This window comes from Delphinapterus leucas, chromosome 21 (assembly GCF_059928025.1).
Source record: "Delphinapterus leucas isolate spDelLeu-1000000601 "Yukka" chromosome 21, BTC_Dleu_Yukka2, whole genome shotgun sequence".
Lineage (NCBI taxonomy): Eukaryota > Metazoa > Chordata > Mammalia > Artiodactyla > Monodontidae > Delphinapterus > Delphinapterus leucas.
The window spans coordinates 33961888-33983632 of NC_143149.1; the positions used below are offsets into that span (position 1 = coordinate 33961888).

The 21745-nt window shown below is 50.5% G+C and overlaps 1 protein-coding gene across 1 annotated transcript in view; it reads left to right on the plus strand.

Moving 5' to 3' along the window:
- The window catches only part of CSGALNACT1 (chondroitin sulfate N-acetylgalactosaminyltransferase 1), an 85076-nt gene extending 63570 nt beyond the window's left edge, over positions 1-21506 (plus strand). Inside the window, exons 4-7 of the mRNA XM_022571380.3 lie at positions 7623-7801; positions 8654-8748; positions 16921-17002; positions 19432-21506. Coding sequence (XP_022427088.1) covers positions 7623-7801; positions 8654-8748; positions 16921-17002; positions 19432-19721 — 646 coding nt within the window. The 3' untranslated portion in view covers positions 19722-21506. The remainder of the gene's footprint in view (positions 1-7622; positions 7802-8653; positions 8749-16920; positions 17003-19431) is intronic.
- The last annotated feature ends 239 nt before the right edge of the window (positions 21507-21745 follow it).

Sequence of the window (21745 nt, forward strand, 5' to 3'; positions counted from 1 at the left end):
ATTCACTGTGGGGCCTCAACATCAGGTTTGAACAGGCAGAAGAAAGAATCAGTGAACTTTAAAATAGGTCAATTGATATATGATATAGTTTGAGAAACAAAAATAAAAAAGAATGAAGTAATAGAAAACCTCAGAGACCTGCAGGATACCGTCAAGCATGCCAACATAGACACAATGGGAGTACCAGGATAGGAGAGAAAGAGGCAGGAAAAAATATCTGAAGAAATAATGGCCCCAGACTCCCTGTATTTGATGAAAACATGAATCTACACATCCAAGAAGCTCAAAAACTCCAAACAGGAAAACTCAAAGAAATGCACATTAGACATATCACAGTCAAATGGTTGAAAAACAAAGAGAGAAAGAATCTGTGTTACTGAGTCCAAGCTCGTACTGCTTACTGCACAACAGGCCAATAAATCAAGAGACAAATTGTTGGGGCAAGGAAGGAATAACGACTTTATTTGGAAAGCCAGCAGACCTAGAAGATGGTGGACTAGAGTCCTAAAGAACCATCTTTCCTGAGTTAGAATTCAGGTTCCTTTTATACTAAAAGGGGAGGGGGTGTGGTTAGTTGTTGCAAACTTCTTAGTGCTGGAATCCTTTGTTCTTGCAGCTGTCCATGTAGGTCAGGTAGGTCAGGTAACGTTGTTCCTGTAAACCTCCAACAAGACAAATGTTCTCTGTTCTGCAACTTTTTATCTCTATATGAATGGAAAAGAGTTATACCTTTAAAGGTCAGAGCCTTGAGAATGGGCTACCCTGTATATTTCAGGCTATAGCCAACGTATTTAATTTCTAGCAAAAGCAGTAGAATACAAAGAAAGTAAAAGAAACAGATCCAATATGGAATCAGATTTGTTCTTCCCTATTACATAAGCAGCAAGAGTGAAGCAACTCATCAGGTCCATGGGATCCTTAATGAGATGGAAAGTGGGGTGGCATATTCAAAGTGCTGAAAGTAAAGTACTGGCAACCAAGAATTCAATATTCAGCAAAACCATCCATCAAAACTGAAAGAAAAATTAAGACATCCTCAGTTAAGAACTGAAAGACTTTATCACTAGTAAACCTACCCCACAAGAAATAATGAAAGGAGTCCTTGAGGCTGACATGAAAGGACACTGGACACAAACTCAAATCCATGTGAAGAAATACAGAGGGCCAGTAAAAGTTACTACATAGGGAAATATGAGACACAGTATAAATGTGTTTTTTGCTTATGCTTTTTTCCTGTCTGATGTAAAAGTAAAAAGATAACTGCATAAACCAGTAACTATAAATCTGTATTGATAGACACACAACTGATTTTTTGTATGTTATTTTGTTTCCTGCAACTTTACTGAATTCATTTATTAGTTAAAATGGTTTTTCGGTGAAGTCATTAGGGTTTTCTATAGATAGTATCATGCCATCTGCAAATAGGGACAGTTTTACTTCTTCCTTTCCAATTTGGATGCATTTTATTTCCTTTTGTTGCTTAACTGATCTGGCTAGGACTTCTAATACTGTACTGTATAAAAGTGGCGAGAGTGGACATCCTTGTCTTGTTCCTGATATTAGAGGAAAAGCTTTTAAATTTTTACTGTTGAGTATGATGTTAGCTGTGGACTTATACTATATGGCCTTTATTATGTTTAGGTACATTCCTTCTATTCCTAATTTGTTGAGAGTTTCTATCATAAGAGGATGTTTGAATTTTGTTTGAATTTTTTCTGTATCTATTGAAATAATAATATGATTTTTATTCATCATTCTGTTAATGTGATGTATAACATTTTTAAATTTGTAGATGTTGAACCATCCTTGCATCCCAAGGTTGGATCTCGCTTGATCATGGCCTATGATCGCTTTAATGAACTCTTGAATTCAATTTGCTAGTATTCTGTTGAAGATTTTGCATTACGTTCAGGGATATTGGCCTGTAATTTTCTTTTCTTGTTGTGTTTTTGTTTGACTTTGGTATCAGGGTAATGCTAGCCTCATAAAATGAGTTTGGAAGTGTTCCTTCCTCTTCAATATTTTGGAAGAATTTGAGAAGGATTGGAATTACTTCTTTAAATGTTTGGTAGAATTCATCTGTAAAGCTATCTAACCCTGGGCTTTTATTTGTTGGGAGGTTTTAATCTCCTTGTTCATAATTTGTCTGTTCAGATTTTCTATTACTTCATGATTCGGTCTTGAGTGTTGTGTGTTTCTAGGAATTTATCCATTTTTACTAAGTTATCTAACTTGTCAGCATGTAATTTTTCATAGTTGTCTCTTATAATATTTGGGATTTCTGTGGTATCAGTTGTAATGTCTCCTTTTTTGTTTATAATTTTATAATTTGAGTCCTCTCTCTTATTTTTCTAGATAATGAGCTAAAGGTTTGTCAATTTTATTTATATTTTCAAAAGAAACTGGCTAAAACAATTGTATAAGCAGGATTGTATATAAGCTCAGAAACTAGAAAACTCTAAATTGTTTAAAATGCCTACTATGAACAACTGACTGAGAATATGTTTAGCCTTAAATTACTTACCGCATTCAGATCCCTTTAGTAAATAGAACTCATAAGAAATGTCAATATTCAGGGCTGTTAGATTTAAATTTTTAAGTTATACATCAAATATAATATTTCTATGTAAAATTTTTAAGGTTTTTTCTTCTTTTTTATGAAGGGTTCTTGTGGGAAGTGTCACATTAAGAGAATTTCCTTGCAGGGGTGGGAAGAAATTTGTATTAGAGTAAATCATGTTGGACAGCAAGATCTTTTATCATTGTTAAGCCAGCAGTTCTGGGAAATGCATGTCAATTAGAGAAATGAAATCTCCAGTTGAAACAGTGGCTGCCTCAGGTCATTTTAACCTCTGTCAGCATGACTACATATAACCTGGAGGAGACCCAATGCATCAGACTTATGATATAAAGGAAAGGAATTGAATGAGAGACTCAAGAGTTTCATCAGTTGATAATACAATTCAAGAAGAAAAGAGAAGAAATAATTATAAGTAATCCTGGGGCCATTTGGAACTGCAGACTCTGATTCATAACAGGAAGTTACATAGTAGAGAGTGTAATGCCCACATTCTACCGTGAAAAAGCCCATTCCTCATGAGGCCATTACTCTAGACATGCCGCTAATATGGCTAAATTAAATATTTCAAACCAAATTGCATTTTATTTTCTTCAGCTCTCTTTTTTTCTGTTACTTATTTGCCATCTTCTTAAAAGCTTGGTTTGTGCCTGTCCTTGGGAACGTGTTGGTTGGAGCCTCTTTCTGATGGGGGAGGTGGGCTTAGGATGTGTGTGGGCCTCTCCGGTGCCCACCTGAGGGGATGAGGTGGCGTCTTGGGGCAGCATCTCCCACAGTGACAGGTCTGAGACGCACTCTGTGTTTTCCATTGACTCGTCTCTTGATTCACTCAGTGTTTATTGAGCTGCACTGTGTCCCCGTGGGCGCCACTTACCGCACAGTGCTGATAATCTCTGAAGATAGAGATAAGAAAATAAGGCAGTCCCTGTCCTCCAGGGTTTAGAGGACAGACCAGGTGGTCCAGTGCACAGGGCACAAGAATGCACTGGGCCCAGGAGAACAGAGGCGGGACTGGCCCAAATGCCTGGGGGCCCAGAGAGGCCACCTTGGTCCACAGGAGGGTGAAAGGCAGTGACACTCGATATGGGCTGTGAGGATTGGGTGGGATCTTCACTGGAGTCAGGGGAGGAGGTGGATTCCAGAGAGAGACCACTGAGCTGACACAGGAGGCCCCAGTGTGTCCATGCTCTTGGTGCCCCAGGTCGCTGCAGAGGGGATGGGGATGAACAGAGAACTAAACAGGGCCCCTGCCTGTGTAGCTCTGCGGCCTGCATCTGGGGTTGTGGCCCTGTGGTCGTGTCATGCACATTCCCAAACCCCCGACCCCACGGGCCAGTCAGTGTTCCGTGTTGAAATGTGTCCTTGCTTCTGCACAGCCTCTTAGTATGCTGTCCACGTGCTGCTGGGCAGGACGCTCGGGCCCAGCGGGCAAGTCCCTCTGCGGGAAGGTCGGGGGCCTGGTTATCCTGCAGAAGCTGGTGTCCCTTCATCCCGTGCACCCTGTGCTCCGGAGCTGGGCTGATGAGTCCGAGATGGGAGGGGCGTCCTACTCCCAGCCCAGATGCTTCGCGGTGTGTTCATCTCGCCATTCTGGAGAAGAGGGGAGGAAAGTTGTTCTGATTTGGTTTCTGGCGTCTCCAGCTCAGCCCTCTTTTTCAGCAGAGATCACGTGTCAATTATCAGAGGTCCTTGCTGACGGCAAGAGAGGAGAAGGAGGGGTCCTGGTTAATTATAGGGGGTGCTGGGCTGAGTGATCAGGAAGAGGGCAGCACCGATATCCACCTACAGACAGACGTGTAACTGAGCACAGAGACCTGGCCGCCCCACTGGGAACCACAGATGGTGACAGAGTTACCCTGCGCCTCTCCAGTGCCCAGGACCACCCAATGGGGCTTCCCGGGCCAGCAGGGACTCCGTCCCCACCCTGCCTCGGTGTGCAGTCTTGTCCAGGTCCCTCATGTCCCCTGCCGGCCGGTGTTGATCAGGGTGGATGGGAAGCCAGGGTTCTGTGGGGCGTGGGAAGCAGAGACGGCCGGGGCCCGTGGGGCAGAGGGGCTGCTGTGTGGACAGCAAGTGGCAGGAACTGTGTCCTGGGGCTTTGCGTCCGGCCTGTGGACGCGCTGGAGAGTGGGTTTAAAGTGCACATTCAGGTTGGGTGGTGCCGTGGGTGTAACATGGCTTGTCTCATCCTCGTTGGGAGGTTGGACGAAGAGAGAGGAGGCAGATTGCGTGTGCATCCGGCCATGGACCTGGCACCCGTTCCCCAAGATCTCTTCCTCTACAGACCACACACTGAAGCATGGAGGCTGATGTTCTAAGACTTTAAAATAAATTCTACATCAAGGTCATCTCAAGCACTAGGACAGTGAGCTGTCCCAGCCTCCTTTCCCAGGGACGGTGACCAACAGGCAAGCTCCCTTCCCTGCCCTCCCCTCCCCCACCCCTCCCCCGCCCCTTTCCCCCTCTTCCTCCCCTCCCCTCCCCCCTCCCCTCCCCCTCTCCTCCCCTCCCTTTCTCTCACCTCCACCCACTGCAGCAGGGCAGAGAAGAGCAGTCCATCAGCAGAGTTCAGACCAGGGCTTGGGGAATTGGGGGACAGAACAAACGAGACTAAGCTCTGTGTGGGGTACATGTGTTCCCCCAGTCACCACTCTCCCTGGACCTGTAGCCCTCTGCTGCCTCCCGACTACTCACTCAGCCCCCTGGCTGGTCATGCCTTCGATGCTGTTAGTTCAGCTTCTAATGCTGCCTGTATTCTTATTTAAGTATTAAACACGACTCCACTTTGTGTAAATGTTTGATATTCTACACAGTAAATAGCAAATATACTATTTGTGTGTAAATATTTGATATGTCAACACAAATGGACTGTAAGCTGTTTGGGACAAAAATCCTGCTTGTCTTTAACACAGTGAATTAAGGACCTGCCTTCCCCTACTCTTGGCGAAAGTTTCTTGCCATTGTTCAAACGTGAAGCGTTTTTCTATTTGCAATCTCTAATGATAGACCCTGGGAAACCTCTGGGAGGAGCCACCTGAGTCATGAGTCAGATACACGTGAACAAGGATTTGGTGCTTGGGCATGTAAGCCCTCCCTGCCCTGGAAATTAGTCCCTGTGGTCTCACAGAGTATGAACTGTGAGACAGTTGAGAAAAGAGACCTGCTACAGCTGTGAGAGAAAGCCGGCCCACTGGACGGTGGACAAGTTCTGTGAGGCTAGCTTAGATGAACAGGTGAAAACCCAGGCATCTCCCAAGGGTAGAACTTGCCTGAGAACTGATCAAGTAAGGCAGGGGGAAGTGGGCTGTAGAAACCTCCAGGGGATGCAGAGGTGCTGCAAAGGTCTAACTCCACCTGGATGTCTTCTTTGCAGACAAGGGGGCAGCGCTGTCCCTACCAGGGAAGGCTGGGGCATAACCCCCAGGCGACTCACAGAAAATAGGAACTGTGGCCCGCCTACCCAGAGAGAAGAGTCAAAACGGAGTTCTGAAAGCGTAGAACCGGGTAGAGCAGTGCTGGGCTGAATCATCCAACAGTAGAACCTTAGCATGTAAAGGGCCTGAGGTCTGTATCATGAGGCTTTGCAGCAAGGAAACTGAGGCCAGAGAAGTGAAGTGACTGCCCCAAATAATGAGAGGCAGTGCTGGATTGCAGTCATTCATCTGTGGACACGTTTAGTCACCAGCATCCATTGGGTACCCAGTGGGGCTGGGCAGCTCCAGGCCCTGGACCTGGGCTCCTGGCTTACAATCCAGTTCTCCTCCAGGCACCAGGCCTTCTGCCTTAATCTGAAAAGCATGTTTGGCCTCAGACTCAGACAAGCTTGGGCCCAGATTCCCAGGATAAAAAACCCAAGCTCATTGCCAGGTCTGAAAGGAGGTGACAAGTCAAGGAAGGGGTAGCAGAGCTAGTTTCACTGATTAAATTACCAGATACATTTGAAAAGTTTATGACTGTATTTGTGGTGACCTTTACCCGAGATAGTTACAGACTTTAAACAATGGAGATGGGTTTTGAACGTCTTTTGAGGCATCAGGATTAGAGAGAATTGGGGGATGGGATAGGCTGGGTGGGGGGAGGGCTCTGAGCTGGGGGCGAGGAAGCCATCAGGACAGGAAGGGTGTGTCACGGGAGAGGGGCTGGCCAGATGCCAGGCCTGTACAAGTGGAATTGAGAGTCCAGTAGGACCCAGAGTGGGCCTCTGGGAGAAGACAGTCCCTGTCCCACTAGGTACTAGATGAATTCCTGGAATTTTTGCTCAAGACGTGCCGCATCTCAGAAGGTTCTGGGAGAGAGCAGCCAGGTGAAGAAGCACCTGGACTCCATTACCTCAGGCCTGTGCTGGTAACAGACTGGCTGATGCTCACCTGGTGCGCGTTACGCTCTTAGCGTCACTTACCACGCTGATCACTCTGAGAGCAGTTAAGGAAGGTGTCGTTATTTCTGTTTTGCAGATGAGGCAGCCGAGGCTCCAGGAGATTAACGCTTGCCTAGATCACAGCGTTAATCCACAGGGGAGCCAGGTCCCAAACGTCCTCATCTTCTGAATCCAAGTGTCATTTCCTTACTGTGCTCGGCTGTTTTACCTTCGGGTGGGGAAGGGATCCAGGTGTAAGCGTGTCTGGGGATAGACATACACCTGGACCACGCTGCCGGGTTCCTGGAGGGAATCCCGATGAGAAGCTGCTCAGTGGGGCCATTGCAGTGTGGCTTTATTTCCTTGGCCACTGGTTTCATTGGCTCCAGAGGCATTGGGATTTTTCTGGGTTCTGTCACCTGGTCTTTACTGGCTCACGTTCTCCCCCTCATGAGGAGCACACATTAGCCGTGACAGTAGTTTTCAATATGGGGAAACTGCTAGAAAAAGAAAAAATAAATTGGTGCTAAAACTTCTCGAGTGTCCTTGGTACCCTTAATCCCAGTGCCCTCGGGTCACAGAAGACACGTGGTGAGATGTCGTGGGCCTCGGTTGTGTGTTTTCCAGGGGATTCCACCGGCAGCAAGCCCGGGCACCTGAGTGACTGTGTGTGGTCTCACCTTTCAGAGCCGCCAACTTCAGGAACTTCACCTTCATCCAGCTGAATGGGGAGTTCTCTCGGGGAAAGGGGCTGGACGTGGGCGCCCGCTCCTGGACGGGGCGCAACGTGCTGCTCTTCTTCTGCGACGTGGACATCTACTTCACCTCCGAGCTCCTCAACACCTGCAGGCTGAACACACAGCCAGGTGGGGCTCCCCTCCCGAGCATCCTCTTAGCTCGCCCCAACGACCCGCTCCTGGATCTGCCTTATTTACCCCGCTGACAAAGACAAGGATGCCGTCTGCTTTGATTCCTCCTTTGGTGTCGTGCTGTGGGCCTGTCAGCCACCATAGCTCTGGGACTCTTGGTCCCAAGTTCGTGTGTACAGCCCCTTTTCCATTCTCCCCTAGGAGGTCAGCTTTAGGGGATGACCCGGGAGCAGGTGTGGTGGGGAGGATTGGGCCTGGGAGACACTACTGAAACCGAAGGGAAGGAGTGGCTATGGGCGTTTACCAGGGCAGGAGGGGCTCCAGACAGAAAGAACCCACAGTATGAAAATTGTTCTCATAGCTTTGACTCGGCAGCAAGGCCGATACTCAGCTGATAACCACTGGAATGGCCATGTCCGTTGTTCAGATACTGAAATTCTTCTGTGAAAATTGGTAAAGAGCAGCTACCCAGGGCTCCCGAAGTCTTTTCCTGCTGCCTGAGGTCACCCTGGCTGACTGCCCCACGAGCCAGCAGTTAAAGGGTTAAGGTCTGGCAGGACGGGGGCACTGGGGCCCTCTTTCACACCCACTCCCACTAGTTGTGCCCAGTGCCAGGTCCACTGGCCGTCAGAGCTTGGAACATTACCCTTGTGCTGGGAAGTCAGGAATCCGTGCGTGTCCATCTGGTCTACCTGCCGCAGTACTGCTAAGGTCTGTGTCAGAGACCAGTGGAGGCAAAAGGGACAGTGGACGCAGATCCCTAGGCTGTTTCTGACGGTCGCATATAAATGAACAAACCTAACAGCTTTATCTGTCGCTTAGCGCATATGTTTGTTTTCTGGTTTGCAGGGAAGAAGGTATTTTATCCGGTCCTTTTCAGTCAGTACAATCCTGGCATAATATACGGCCATCATGATTCGATCCCTCCCTTAGAAAAGCAGCTGGTGAGTGCTCCCCCGAGGGGCCTTGGTGGGGCTCTGTTTCATGTCTTTCGTCACCAGGGGCACCTGACCATGAGTGGAGGTGAGTGGAAACCTGTGGATTGCTTCCCAGAGTAATTTGTAAGTGTGACAGGTGTTCTGGCCTTTGTTCCCAGCGCCTCGTTGATTAAAAGGCTTGCAGTATTTAAAAGTGGAAAATAAATAGGAACAGTACCTTACAGAAAGGTAATTTCATAGTTTTCTTCTACAGTTTTGAAAACCAGTATTATTGCATTATGGTTGCAGCACATTTCCCCTTTATTATTACAATCCTATGAGGTAAGAAAGGTGAGATTTAGGTTCCCATTGGACAGGTGGAAAACGGAAGTCAGGAAGAGGTGGCTGACGGGCCCCCCCCCCCACCAGGCACACAGTGGGGCAGGGGCCAGATCCCTGCTCTCCGTCACCATTCCCACATTAGCATCAGAAGTGTCACCAGCAAGGTGGCTTTCACAGGAATATGGGAGGGACTTCTGTGCTAAGATCCCAGCCGCACAGGTGATGGGTAGGGGACCCACACAGCACCCAGGCTCTCTGGAAGCTGAGATGTCTTCGCTGGTCCCTTCAGCAGAGACTGCAGGCAATAGGAGGACAGGGTGAAGCCAACAGAAGGTCCCTGTGCTGCTGGAAGGTGTGCCCCTCCGAGGCAAAATGTCCCACTGTTTTCATCGCCAAGCTGGGCTGTGATCTTCTGTAGAGACGCCAGCAGGGCTTATCTGAAGCTGTTGCCAGCTCAGGCTGAGCCTGGGGGGCGGCGGTAGGAATTGCCTCAGCGGCTGTCTCTCCTGTTGAGGTGGCGAAGCCGTGTTTCTTTACCTCTCAGGGTGGAGAAAGGAAGCCGCTGTCTGACCATGAGGAGGTGATGGGACTCAGTCTTCCATGCTTCCCTGCAGTGGGAAAGTAAACTGATTTTCATTGAAAATGTGTTCTGTGGAATTCTTTGGGAAGACTGATTCTGTGTTGAAGCTTCCAGAAGTAGGAAAACCTGTTCTCTCCCACCCCATCCTGGGTCCCCCTCCAGTTAACCTCTGGCAGCTGATGTAATGATCTTTTCCAGCCTGGGTTCCTCTAGGCTGCACCAGGTTCATTTCTCACCATGTCTTAGCGTGGCTTCACTTGCAGCGTGAGGCGCACAGCACAGTAATAACACCGTTCTCTCTTCCCCCAGCGAAATTGTAATACCGCACATTCGTTGTGTATCTGTACATACTGTGTGTATGCATGTGCTTTATACATAAACACAGTAAGAGTTTTTCACTCCTGCTTAGAGGTGATATCACTCCTGTTGAGACAGAAAAACTTCATGTTTCCTTTCCATAGAGTTCTAAGCTTCTAATAGGGATTGAGGCGGGGAATGGGATGCAGGATTTATTTTCTTTCAGCCAATCAGAATAAAAGTTCCTTTGATTTTAAATAAAGTACTGCTTTACATTTGACATTGAATAGGATTAATGTTTCAACTTCAAATCAAGACCTTATTTGCTTTCAAGGAATTCATTTCATTTCACAATTTAAAAGTTTTATCCTTTTATTGCCATTCCTGCAGGGAAGCTCAAGGTCTGGCATGGTCCAGCCAGCTTCTCAGGTCCTCAGAATTAGTGGTCAAGTCAGAAACAGAACTCAGATTGCTGTGTCCACAGCTCCGAGGCCTCTGAGTTATCCTGCAGCCTTTACCAGTCACCTCCGAATACAGCTGAGACATTCCACAGAGCACACGGGTCTGGTATTTTAGGAGTCAGTATTTATGGCTATTTATCCTAGAAAGAGCAATTGTCTCTGAGACAAAGGGGTCTCCGTCAAAAAAGAAAAGCATCCATTATGTTCTTACTGGATGAGCCCTTTCTGGAGCACTTGCTGCCCATAGAGAGCTAGTTGAGGTGTGCGTGGGGCAGTCAGGGACTGGAGCAGTTTCCTGTGCGTGGCAGTGATGCCCCAGATCATTTCACTCACTCACTTCTTTCTCCTAGAGTCGCCCAGGGTCACACGACCAGCTAGAGCTCAGGCCAAGACCAGGATTCCCTTATCTAGTGTGGCAGAGACAGAGTTGCTTAAGTTCTAGGTGAGAGCGGAAATAGAAAGGGAAGTGGCCAGAGGAGAGCCTCAAACTCCTGAAGTTAATATGGTGGAGAGAAAACATGTGGGTGCAGAGAAGGTATAAAATAACAGGTAGTGATTGGAGGTGGGTAAATTAGGAGAGACTTCGTGCCAGTGGTTCCTTTTGGCTCAGTCTTGAAAGATACGACACATATATATTAATAATGACGGGAAAGCCCAGGTCCGGAATGCGGCTGTGACAGATGACTGCCATGTGCAAATGGGAGCCTTGGCCAGCAGCCCTGAAAATACAACCTTGGTAGTCAGTGTACCACTTATTACTTCTGGCTGTTGCCACTGACAGTTGATAACGTTTGCCTGCAGATAGAGGCGAGAAACCAAATTTACGGGGATTTTTTGTGTGTTCAGGTTACTTCTTTCTTTACATTTGAGTACAGACCGTTAGTAATCAGTAGTAAGTGAAATCATGGGATTTCATACTAATATTAATTTGTAGAGTTTTAAACCTGAGGTGAAACTTGCTGATGCTTTAATGTAGAAACAGCCTTCCGAGAAAGGAATAACCCTCATGTATGTAACTGCTAACTTTAGACATCCCCTCTCTTGGTTTGAGCCTTGTCAGTTCCTGCTGAGGCCACTGCAGGAGCCATCTAGATCCATCTCTCCCTCACACTCCAGTCTCTCCTTCACCCTTGGCCAGAGATGTGTTTCCAAAACACAGATTAATTCCACTAAAAGAAAGCCTTTGAAGGCATAAAGTCAGTGGCGTGCTCAGAAGTGTTTAAAGCCCACTCTCCGAAGGGGGAAGGAGCTGCCTCCCAGCGTTGGCTGTCTATCTTCAGGGAGTCAGTCCTCCTGCAGGGCCTGGTGCAGGCTCCCCCTGTGACGTCTCTGGACAGGGCTGGGAAGAGACTTCCTTGCCCAGGTGGTGGGCTGGTCCAGGCCATGCCAGCACAGCCCTGAATCCTGATTCTTTGGGGGATGAACTGCCCTCCACAATCTGACTCTCGTACTGATCACCGAGGAAATGTCTGCAAACCCGACCCCAGCACCTGGGCTTGACGCCAGCCGGAGCACCCCTGCCCCGTGTCTCCTGAGCTGCCCTCCCCCGAGGGCCATCTCCTCTCCGGCGCTGATGCCCACAGTGCCTGGCCGCTCCCTCTGCCACGTGGTCCTGCCCGGCACTGTCTGACGACTGGTCAGCGTACGCCTGGTCCGCGGACCCTGTCCTCACCTCTCTCTCGTTACACCCTTCTCTCTCCTTTAGTCCAAAGAGTACTTCACCACTGGCCTGCATTTCAGTTTAAATTTCTAAAAAGTGCTGGCTGGGCCTGGTCCATCCTTTTAGTCTGTTTCTGTTTGTTCAGGAAGCAGACATTCGCTGAGAACAGAAGTCACATTAACAGATGCCATGTCCAGCCGGCACTCTGCCCACGTTGTCGTATAACAGTCAGTAAGGTGAAAAGGAGTGCTACGCTCATGTCACGGATGAGAACGTTGAAGCTCAGAGGCACGTGTCACTTGCTCAGACGCCCTCAGTGCTGGGTGGCAGGTCGGGAACTCAAGTGATGGGACCAGACTGTGGCAGCTGGGGGCAGGGGCACGTTCTCCACATCCACGTGCTTCCAGGGGGCAGAGGGTCTGACTTTGGGTTGCAGGCTCCCTGGGCAGAGTCCTGGTCCAGCACGATGCCCTTCAGAAGACACTTCATTTTTTTTTTTTTAACTTATTTTTGGCTGTGTTGGGTCTTTGTTGCTGCATGTGGGCTTTCTCTAGCTGCGGCGAGCGGGGGCTGCGCTTTGTTGCCATGCGCAGTCTTCTCATTGCTGTGGCTTGTTGCAGAGCACAGGCTCTAGGTGTGCGAGCTTCAGTAGTTGTGGCTTGTGGGCTCAGTAGTTGTGGCTCATGGGCTCAGTAGTTGTGGCTTGTGGGCTCTAGAGTGCAGGCTCAGTAGTTGTGGCACATGGGCTCAGTTGCTCTGCAGCATGTGAGATCTTCCCAGACCAGGGCTCAAACCCGTGTCCCCTGCATTGGCAGGCAGATCCTGAACCACTGTGCCACCAGGGAAGTCCCAACACTTCACTTTTTCATGCAGATGCCGATGAAAGGAGACTTGTAGAAAAGTGTGGGTTAGTACAAATCCTGGAGGAGGTGGCAATTGAGTCCATTCTTAGACCAATTCTTTGAAAGCTGTGGCTTGAGAAACACCTTATTTGTCAAGAAATGGACACCATCATGGCCAGCCTGGTGCTGGTCTGGGCTCGGCCTCGACTGGCTGAGTGATCGCGGGCAGGTCATGCTGCCTCCCAGCCCGAGGCCCGTGCACACCACATGCAGCCCCTGGGATCCTGTGCATGTGACCCCTGAGCCTCAGGGCCCAGCCCACGCGGGGTGTATGGGGGGTGGCAGCCCGGCCTCGGGACCCCTGCAGCCCAGGCTGTCTGCCGCTCACTGCGTGACTGCACAGCCCGGTGCACGGTGAATTCACAGGCCCAGTACTCAGGATTTACTAAGACTTCAAGGCAACAACGGCAGAGCCTCACATCAGGCACAAGGCCTGTAAACCCGGGGCCCATGGGGTTTCCGGTGACGTGAGGAGGGCCAAACGCAGCCTCGGTTCCTGGGAGACTCTCTCCGGTTTAGAGGAAATACTCTGCCTGAGAATTTGTAACTGATTTTATTTTCCGGCCCAGATTGCTTCCCCGGCATTTGCCAAGTCAGCCACGTGGAGCCCCACAGGTGCGGCTGAACCTGTGGGGCCTCAGGGAGGAGCCTTCCCACATCTGTGGGGAGAGGCGCTGATTTGTGCTTTGTGTTTTGGTCCTGATAGGAAGTTGTCACTCCCGTCACATGACCTCCCCCAGAGCGCGTGTCTGGGGGCTCCCCGAGGGAGGGCGGGCCTGACCACTGTCCAGTTGTCCGGTTGTGATGTGTCATGCCGGGCAGAGCCTGCTGGGATCCGGGTGCAGAGGGTGCTGGGGGTCGGAAGGGGGCATGGTCTTGAGGACACAGCCCTGGAAGCAGAGGAGTGAGATCCAGGGCAGGGGGATGGTCCTCTTAGAGTATCATCTCCATCTCCTTCACGGTAGTAGACGTCACACGCATGTGTAGCTCCGTGTAGAAGCTTGGGGCAGAGGTTCTAAGAAGTCGAGCCGTCTGCTTAGAGCCCAGGAAGGGGAAAGCGTTTCTGCCTGTGGGTCCAGAGCCCAAGGTTCTGAGAGCTTCCTCAGTGGACTCTGAGGCCTGGGCTGAGCCCCTCGCTGCTGAGAATTCCCTACCCCAGCCGTCTCCGTTTCCACTGGCCGGTTGTTCCTCACCTGTTCCTTGGAGAAGGAGTGACTGAGTGCCTGCTGGGTGCTGGATTGGACCTGCACATCCAGCCTGAATGAGACCAAGGCCCTGAGCTTACGTTCACCAGCGGTGGTGGGTGAGGACAGCAGGCGGAAACAGCCCCTCGACAGGAAGGTTTCAGAGAGCCCTCACATTACAGAGAAAATAAACCAGCTGATGTGACGTGACACTGGCGGGGGGTCAGGGTGACCGCTCTGAGCAGAGCCCAGTGGTGAGCAGGAAAGGGTGACCCCAGCCGGGCAGACTGCGGGTGTCCAGCCTTGGAGACCTGTGAGCTGGCACATTCGAGGGGACAGGGGATGGACAGGGCAGACAGGGGCAGGTCACGTGGGGCCTCTGCAGGCCGGATGTTCCTGTGGATTTTATTCTGATTGCCTGGGGGAGGGTGCAGTTAACCCACCGAGGGCTCGGAAAGGGGCCGCGGCACGCTCGAGACCTCATGGGCTGTTGAGGGCACTGCTTCAGTTAGCGCCCAGCCCACCTGAGGGGCATGGACTTGGCACGCATGCCCGTCTTGCCCTCATGGTACATGCCGACGGCACCACTGGATCTCTTCCCACCAAGGGCTGAACTTCGACGTGCTGTTCAGATACTGGCTTTTCATGGCCTGCCGACTTTAAAGCCCCCGTTAGTAAGTGTGTAGCTCATTCCCCGCTCACAAGTCAGTTTGCCTCTGTCACACTGTCCCCAGGTGAGGGTCATACCTTGCCGGGCACTGTGTCCACTCAGTGGGTCCTGGGAGGCTACCTCTGCAGCCCCTCTAGGGTTTCTCCCTAAGCGCTGGCCCATTGTTTTCCCTGTGTGGAGCTTTCTCTCTTAAATGCAAGGTAGACCACTGCCAAATATTTGAAGTTCGAATGCTGCACGGCTCTTTGACTGCATTTTTTTATATATAAATTTATTTTATTTATCTATTTTTGGCTATGTTGGGTCTTCGTTGCTGTGCACGGGCTTTCTCTAGTTGCAGTGAGTGGGGGCTACTCTTTGTTGCGGTGCAGGGGCTTCTCATCGTGGTGCTTCTCTTGTTGAAGAGCACGGGCTCTAGACGCAAAGGCTTCAGTAGTTGTGGCATGTGGGCTCAGTAGTTGTGGCTCGCAGGCTCTAGAGCACAGGCTTAGTAGCTGTGGCTCACGGGCTTAGTTGCTCTGAGGCATGTGGGACCTTCCCGGACCAGGGCACGAACCCATGTCCCCTGCATCGGCCAGGCAGACTCTTTAACTGCTGCGCCACCAGGGGAGCCCTCTTTGACTGCATTTTTACTGAGGCCATGTCTGTGTCCTGGCCACCAGAAAGGACAGTGAGCCATTAGCTGTGGCAGAGACAGTGTACCTGCCATGACTGGGATGGAACAGAAGCCATTTCTAAAAAATGACTCAGTGGAAAAATTTCCCGACTTTCCTGCTCTGTGAAATCTTTCCAGTTGATACTAATGACACTTGTGGCTGGGGAGCTACCGTACAGCAGGCCTTTGTTCTGGAGTCGAGGGGGAGAGACAGGCCTCTCCCGGCCCTTCTTCTCCTTGGTCTTGATTTGTGCTAACCATAGTGTAAGTGACATCCATGTGTAGGTTGTAGTGAAATAAGACGGTTTCATAGGTTGCAGAGTACAGGAAATGTTAAGTCCATCGCCGCTTCTGCAGGCCATTTGTCAAGTGTAGTTTAGCCTGTGGTACAGGTGGAGTGAACCCTCGGGAAGGTGGAGGGCAGCGAGGGGGTGAGTATTTGGGTGTCAGGCTGGGAGAGCCCTTGGGGCGACTTGGCTCAATCTCCTCATTAAAGGAACAGAAACAGAGGGACTGAGAGGCCTGCCTGAGGCAGACATGCCGGCCAGAGGTCTCGCCCGGGCGGGATGAGCTCTCTCCAGTTAGGGGTAACAGGCAGCGCGGGGGCCCTGCTGCAGGGCCTCCTTTCCTCCTAACACCTACGCGAGCGACCAGGACAAATCCGGAAAAACAGCCATTAGGGTCGCAAACCCACTCCCAGGATTAGTGCAGCCAAAACTACGTAAACGACAAAAACCATTTTAAAATTAGTCTTGCTGCTCCAGCAAATACGTTAGAAACGTGCTTGCAGAGTGAGACATGGGGCCGGGCCAGGCCCGGCTTTTCATAGCCGGTCCCTGCCTGGAGGCCCGGCACGTGCACGGGGAGCAGCTGATGTTAAAACGGACGGCGGATGAATGGACAGAGCGTGTCCTCAGGACCTGGCCTCTCGGTGCCCTTGTCCAGGGCCAGCAGCGCAGCCTCGGGTTTTCTTTTCAGTCCCTGAGGGAGTCCGGTTCGTGCCCCGGGCCAGGGCCCCTGAATTCTAGGTGGTTCTCTCTCCTTCTCTCAGCTTCCTGAGCCCTTTGCTGGCCGCCCACCTGGCCTGTGGGCCCCAGGCCTCCTTCTTGCCGGTGCAGGTGTCAGGCCAGATGTGTAGGTGGCTTTTCCATGGCGCTGCCCCAAACTGGCTCCCCACCCCGGACCCCACTGCGCTGTGAGAGAGAGTGTGTGTGTGTGTGTGTGTGTGTGTGTGTGTGTGTGTTCAAGCCTCTGCCCTGGAAACATTCCGGCCACAGGTGCCCAAAATCACAGAGCCCCTTGGGGACGGGTGGCTTGCTGTGTCCTGACTGTTGTCCACGTCCCCAACCAGGGGGTGGCTGTGTGTCAGCGACACGCCCCCCATGTGTGACACCCCCATCCACGTTCACTCTGTCCTCCTCCCTCAAGTGATGGTGCCCTCCCTGCAGGTCATAAAGAAGGAAACTGGGTTCTGGAGAGACTTTGGGTTCGGGATGACGTGCCAGTACCGGTCCGACTTCATCAACATAGGTGAGCCCGGGGCCCTGGTCCCTAAGGAGGACGCTCTCCAGCCACGGATGTGGGCGCTGGGCTGAGGGCGCCCGGGGCAGTGGGGACCCTGTCTTCTCCTTCAGCATCTCTCAGTGTCCCTGGGGCAGGACAGAAATGAGGGCAAAGTCAGGCTGTTGCATAAAGGTGGCTTCGAAGCAAGTTGTCCAGGGCCTCCCTCCAGCCGGGCCGGGCTCATGTGTCCTCCGCACAGAACGTCCTCCACGGAGAGGGGATCCACCAGAAAGAAGGGCAGCACGGAGGACTGGGGAAAATCACACAGCAGGAGGATTCCGTTTTCTCTCTGCTGAACCTGTGAAAATTCCAGATGTCACTTCAAGTCTGGAGTGTGCAGTCACTGTCAACAGGCACACAGGCACACATACATGTACACAGATGCATGGACACGTGCACACGCACACACACGTACATGCACAAGCGTGCTCAAACACACACACACACACACACACACACACGGCTCCCAGAACACAGAGAGGAAAGGCCTTCTGGTTGCAGATGAGGGACCGAGTCTCTCAGAGGCAGATGGACCTCACAGCCATCAGGGGGCATAGTCAGGCTCAGCACCGAGGGTCTCCTGTCCCCTGGGAAATAGCACACCCCCCTCCCCACGGCAGCACCTACTCAGGTGCCTCTGGAGGCAATAGATCTGTGGATTGTACATGACCAGGGATGAGTGAACAGGCCCAAGCCTTGACCTTGGGCCCAGAGGCTCGGGTGGACCCTGAGCCTGGTGGAGCTAGAGGCCCACCCTCACGTGGAGATTCCCACCCCTGCATCCCCCTGGGGCCCCTCAGCCCCCTGTCTTGCTCTCTCCTGGCCCCGTCCCCTCCTGCCCAAGGCTTAGGGCTTCTCTCTGTAAGGTCAGTGAGTCGGTCTGAGGAGGCCAGTTTCTTTTGCTCAGAAGTGTGGTGGACATCAGGGACTACAGGACCCTTGAAGAGACCACCAAGTTAGAAAGATTAAAAAAACCCAAACATCTTGAAGTCAAGTCCTGTTAGAAGCAGCAGGATGTGGGGGACATGGGTCTCTGAGTGGTGGGTTTGCTCAGGTTCCCAGCAACTCACCACGGGTGCTCCTTGATTTTCTTAAGAAGTCATCCTAAATGATTATGTGCAAATCTAATTTCCAAAAGTGACGTATTTTTAAAATGTTCTGAAGGAAATTTCCATTTTGAGAAACTCTTGTTTCCTCGCTCTGTGTACAAGCAACGGTGATTTTGAGATGATGTACATTTATCAGTTTTGGAGTTATAACATGCTGGATTTTCCTAACGATAGAGCATAACTGTCACAACCATGGGGGTGGCAGGTGGGAAGGGGGCTCGTGCTCAGAGCCTCTGGGTCACATCTGGACCCCCGTTGCTCTTTGCCATCCTGTGCATATTTGCAGGTGTCTCACTTGTACGCCTTCTATTTAATAAGTAGTAATGATACCGGTGATGAGAAATCCATCACAGCCAACCAAGCACTGCCCCTTACCCTACTGCCTCATCTGGTTATGGCACCTGCTGCATTTCAGGGTAAAGAAACTAAACTTAAGAGAGGGAAAGTGGCCGCCGGTATGATAACCAAGACTCGAATTCAGGCCGTGACTCAGGATCTTCCTGTCCCACGTCCGGTGGCCACACGGCACCCGTGTTCACCGCCAGGGGTGCAGGCTGGGTTCCCCACTTCCCCCTCCAGTGGAGGTCTGCATCGGAGCAGCATGGCCTGGGGACTGCAGGGAATCAGGGGCTGCACGACAAAGACACTGAGTCACTTCTCCACAAAAGGTCCAAGAAATCTCCTCAGTGAGAAAGGAACGGTGATGACAGCAAGGCCAGTGCTTCTTGGTTCCGTCTGGGACGCCGTGGCTTGAAGTGAAGAGAAGATGTGAGGCCGTCTCAGTTTTCAAAGGTGACCCTTCCTCACTCTGTGAAGGAGTCACTAGAATGTGACACGAGATTCAGAACTGTGAGCCAGTCCCTTTAAAATGACTCCTTTCACCAGCCTGTGGAGGGCACACAGCTTCGGGGACCCCCTTTAGTCGATAGGAGGAACACTGCTTTAGTGGGATGTGAATTTTTCACACCGCAGGGCCCTGGTCTGCAGGAAGAGGCCACGTTCAAAGAATCCCACGAGGTTTCGTTCAGAGGTTTTGGTTGGGACGTTGGGACGCTGCGGCAGCCCTTGGTCTAAGGCTGGGGTATCGCTGACCCCAGAGCTGTTATAATTGCGGCCCGCCACGCTGCTGGGGCCTCCTGTCTGAGCTCTCTGACCCCGGTGGACGCTCGTCACTTGGCGGGGCGGGGAGACCTCCCCGAGATGCTCCTACTCTCCACGCAGCGTCCTGTTCTGGCGCGGATCAGGGGGCCCCTGGCAGCGTGTTCAGCAGTGTGTTCTCTCCCACAGGTGGGTTCGACCTGGACATCAAAGGCTGGGGTGGCGAGGACGTGCACCTTTACCGCAAGTACCTGCACAGCAACCTCATTGTGGTGCGGACGCCTGTGCGGGGCCTCTTCCACCTCTGGCATGAGAAGCGCTGCGTAGACGAGCTGACGCCCGAGCAGTACAAGATGTGCATGCAGTCCAAGGCCATGAACGAGGCGTCCCACGGGCAGCTGGGGATGCTGGTCTTCAGGCACGAGATAGAGGCCCACCTCCGCAAACAGAAACAGGAGACAAGGAGCCAGAAAACATGAGCTCCCAGGGGCCCATGTGGGGAGACGGTTTATTTTTTTCCTTTTGCAATTACCAAATGAATGGCTGCAACAAGGAAAAGATTGCCCTGAAGAGCAAGAAAAGAATTTGACTGATGAAAAGTATTTGATGAGTAAAGCAGGCGAGGGGAGAGCCTCCTGTTTCCCTCTGCCTGTTTAGCTTCTGCAACAGGAGCTGAAACCCCTCAACCTGGCTTGCAAAAACAGCCCAAACGCACCCGTCCGGTGTCTGACAAAGGCGGCCTGATCGTGAGATTGTGAGCCTAATGGTGTGTTTACAGCAAAGCAAGAGCTGTTTGTTTTCTATGCTTACTGAAATATTCATGAACAAAGACCAGTTTTGTAAAAAGTTCATTAGAATGGAAGGCCAGCACATCCCTCCCCATCTGAGTGACTATCAGCGGGGCTGTAGTGTCTGGGATGCTGAAATGTCAGGAGGCCGGTGAGGAGAGACCGTGTGAAATTCAAAGATACGCTCATCGTGATCTTTGTGACTATATCAAGCAAAACCAAATGGACTAAAAACGAAAAAGAACCCATAGCTATTGTATCATCTCTGCCCAAGATTAACCAAAAATAACCTGCTCATCCATATTTTTGGTTGTAGTTTTAACAATCTGTTAATTTTATTTAAAATGCACTTTTTTGGCTTATGAGTTATATTCTGCTTATTTAATTACCAGTTCGCAAGCCTTACTAAGAGAGCATAAGTAGCTACATTTTTACATTTTTTTGAGAAGATACCTTTAGCTGCATTGTGAGAACTTTCAGTTCAGAGCATCAGATTGTCACCCACATCCGAGGACGTGGCAGTGCCCTGCGGGCACTGGACGGCAGACGGTCACCGTGGGGAAGGCGTGGCCTGGGACTGCTGACCGAACGAGACACACGGATACTTTATCTGAAGAGTATTTCCAGAGAGGAGCAACTGAACACTGGAGGGAAAGGAAAATGTACTTTTTACCTTAACAGAAAAGGAAACATTCAGACTGGTGATAGAAGTCAGAAAACACATTTTCTCCTCAGGGGAACTGGGGACCACTTTCTTACCTGTTTAAATAAACCAAAGCTGACTGTGTGAACCAAACATTCTCTTTTCCAAGCAGGGTGCTGTTCCTGGCTTCTGGCTTCCACGAGAAGAAACGCAGGAAAATGTCTTTTGTGAAAGGTCACTCCATCTGCCGGCATCCAGCGGGACGGAGGACTGTGCTGTGTGTTCACCCACCCCAGCCAAGGGGCAGTAACTAATTATTTTTTAAATTAAGCTGTTCTACCCAGTCAACCAAGATGCTTCTGAAAATTGCCTTTTATTATAGTTTCCAACTATTTAAAAACAAAATAAACGCAGTTAACATTGAGTGGTTTCTACATTCATGTGAAAATTATTAGCCAGCACCAGATGCATGAGCTAATTATCTCTCTGAGTCCTTGCCTTCTGTTTGCCCACAGTCAACTCATTGTTTAAAAGCTTCAGGAACATTCAAGCTGTTGGTGTGTTAAAAAAAAAAAAAAAATGCTTTGTATTGATTTGTACTGGTAGTCCATAAAATTTAATTAAAACCCAGGACATGAATGGAAGGTGGCATTGGACAACTAATAAAATGTGATTTGTGGGTACGATTTCTTCTTGGATTAAGAACACCACATCTTTAGTTTTTGGAGAACGGTTTTCTGTGTGTGTAGACCAGGGTTCCCTGGCTGTGGCCCTATAGCGTTTCAGGCTAGATCACTCCCTGCCGGGGGCTTTCCTGTGCCCCCAGCATCCCTGGTCTCTCCCCCCTCGAAGCCAGGAGCACCTCTCACCCAGGGGGACACCTAAACTGGCTCCTGTCACCGCCAGGTGTCCCCTGGGGGAACTGGTCTAGAGAGAGGAGAGAACTGTAGTGAAGAACTTGGCAGTTAATACAGTCCGCCCGTCTTTTTGATTAGGAAATGTTGAGGAATGGTTTCCAGGAGCCCTTTTGGCTGTACGTGCGTTTCGTACTTCCGGAGCTGGGAGAGGAGGC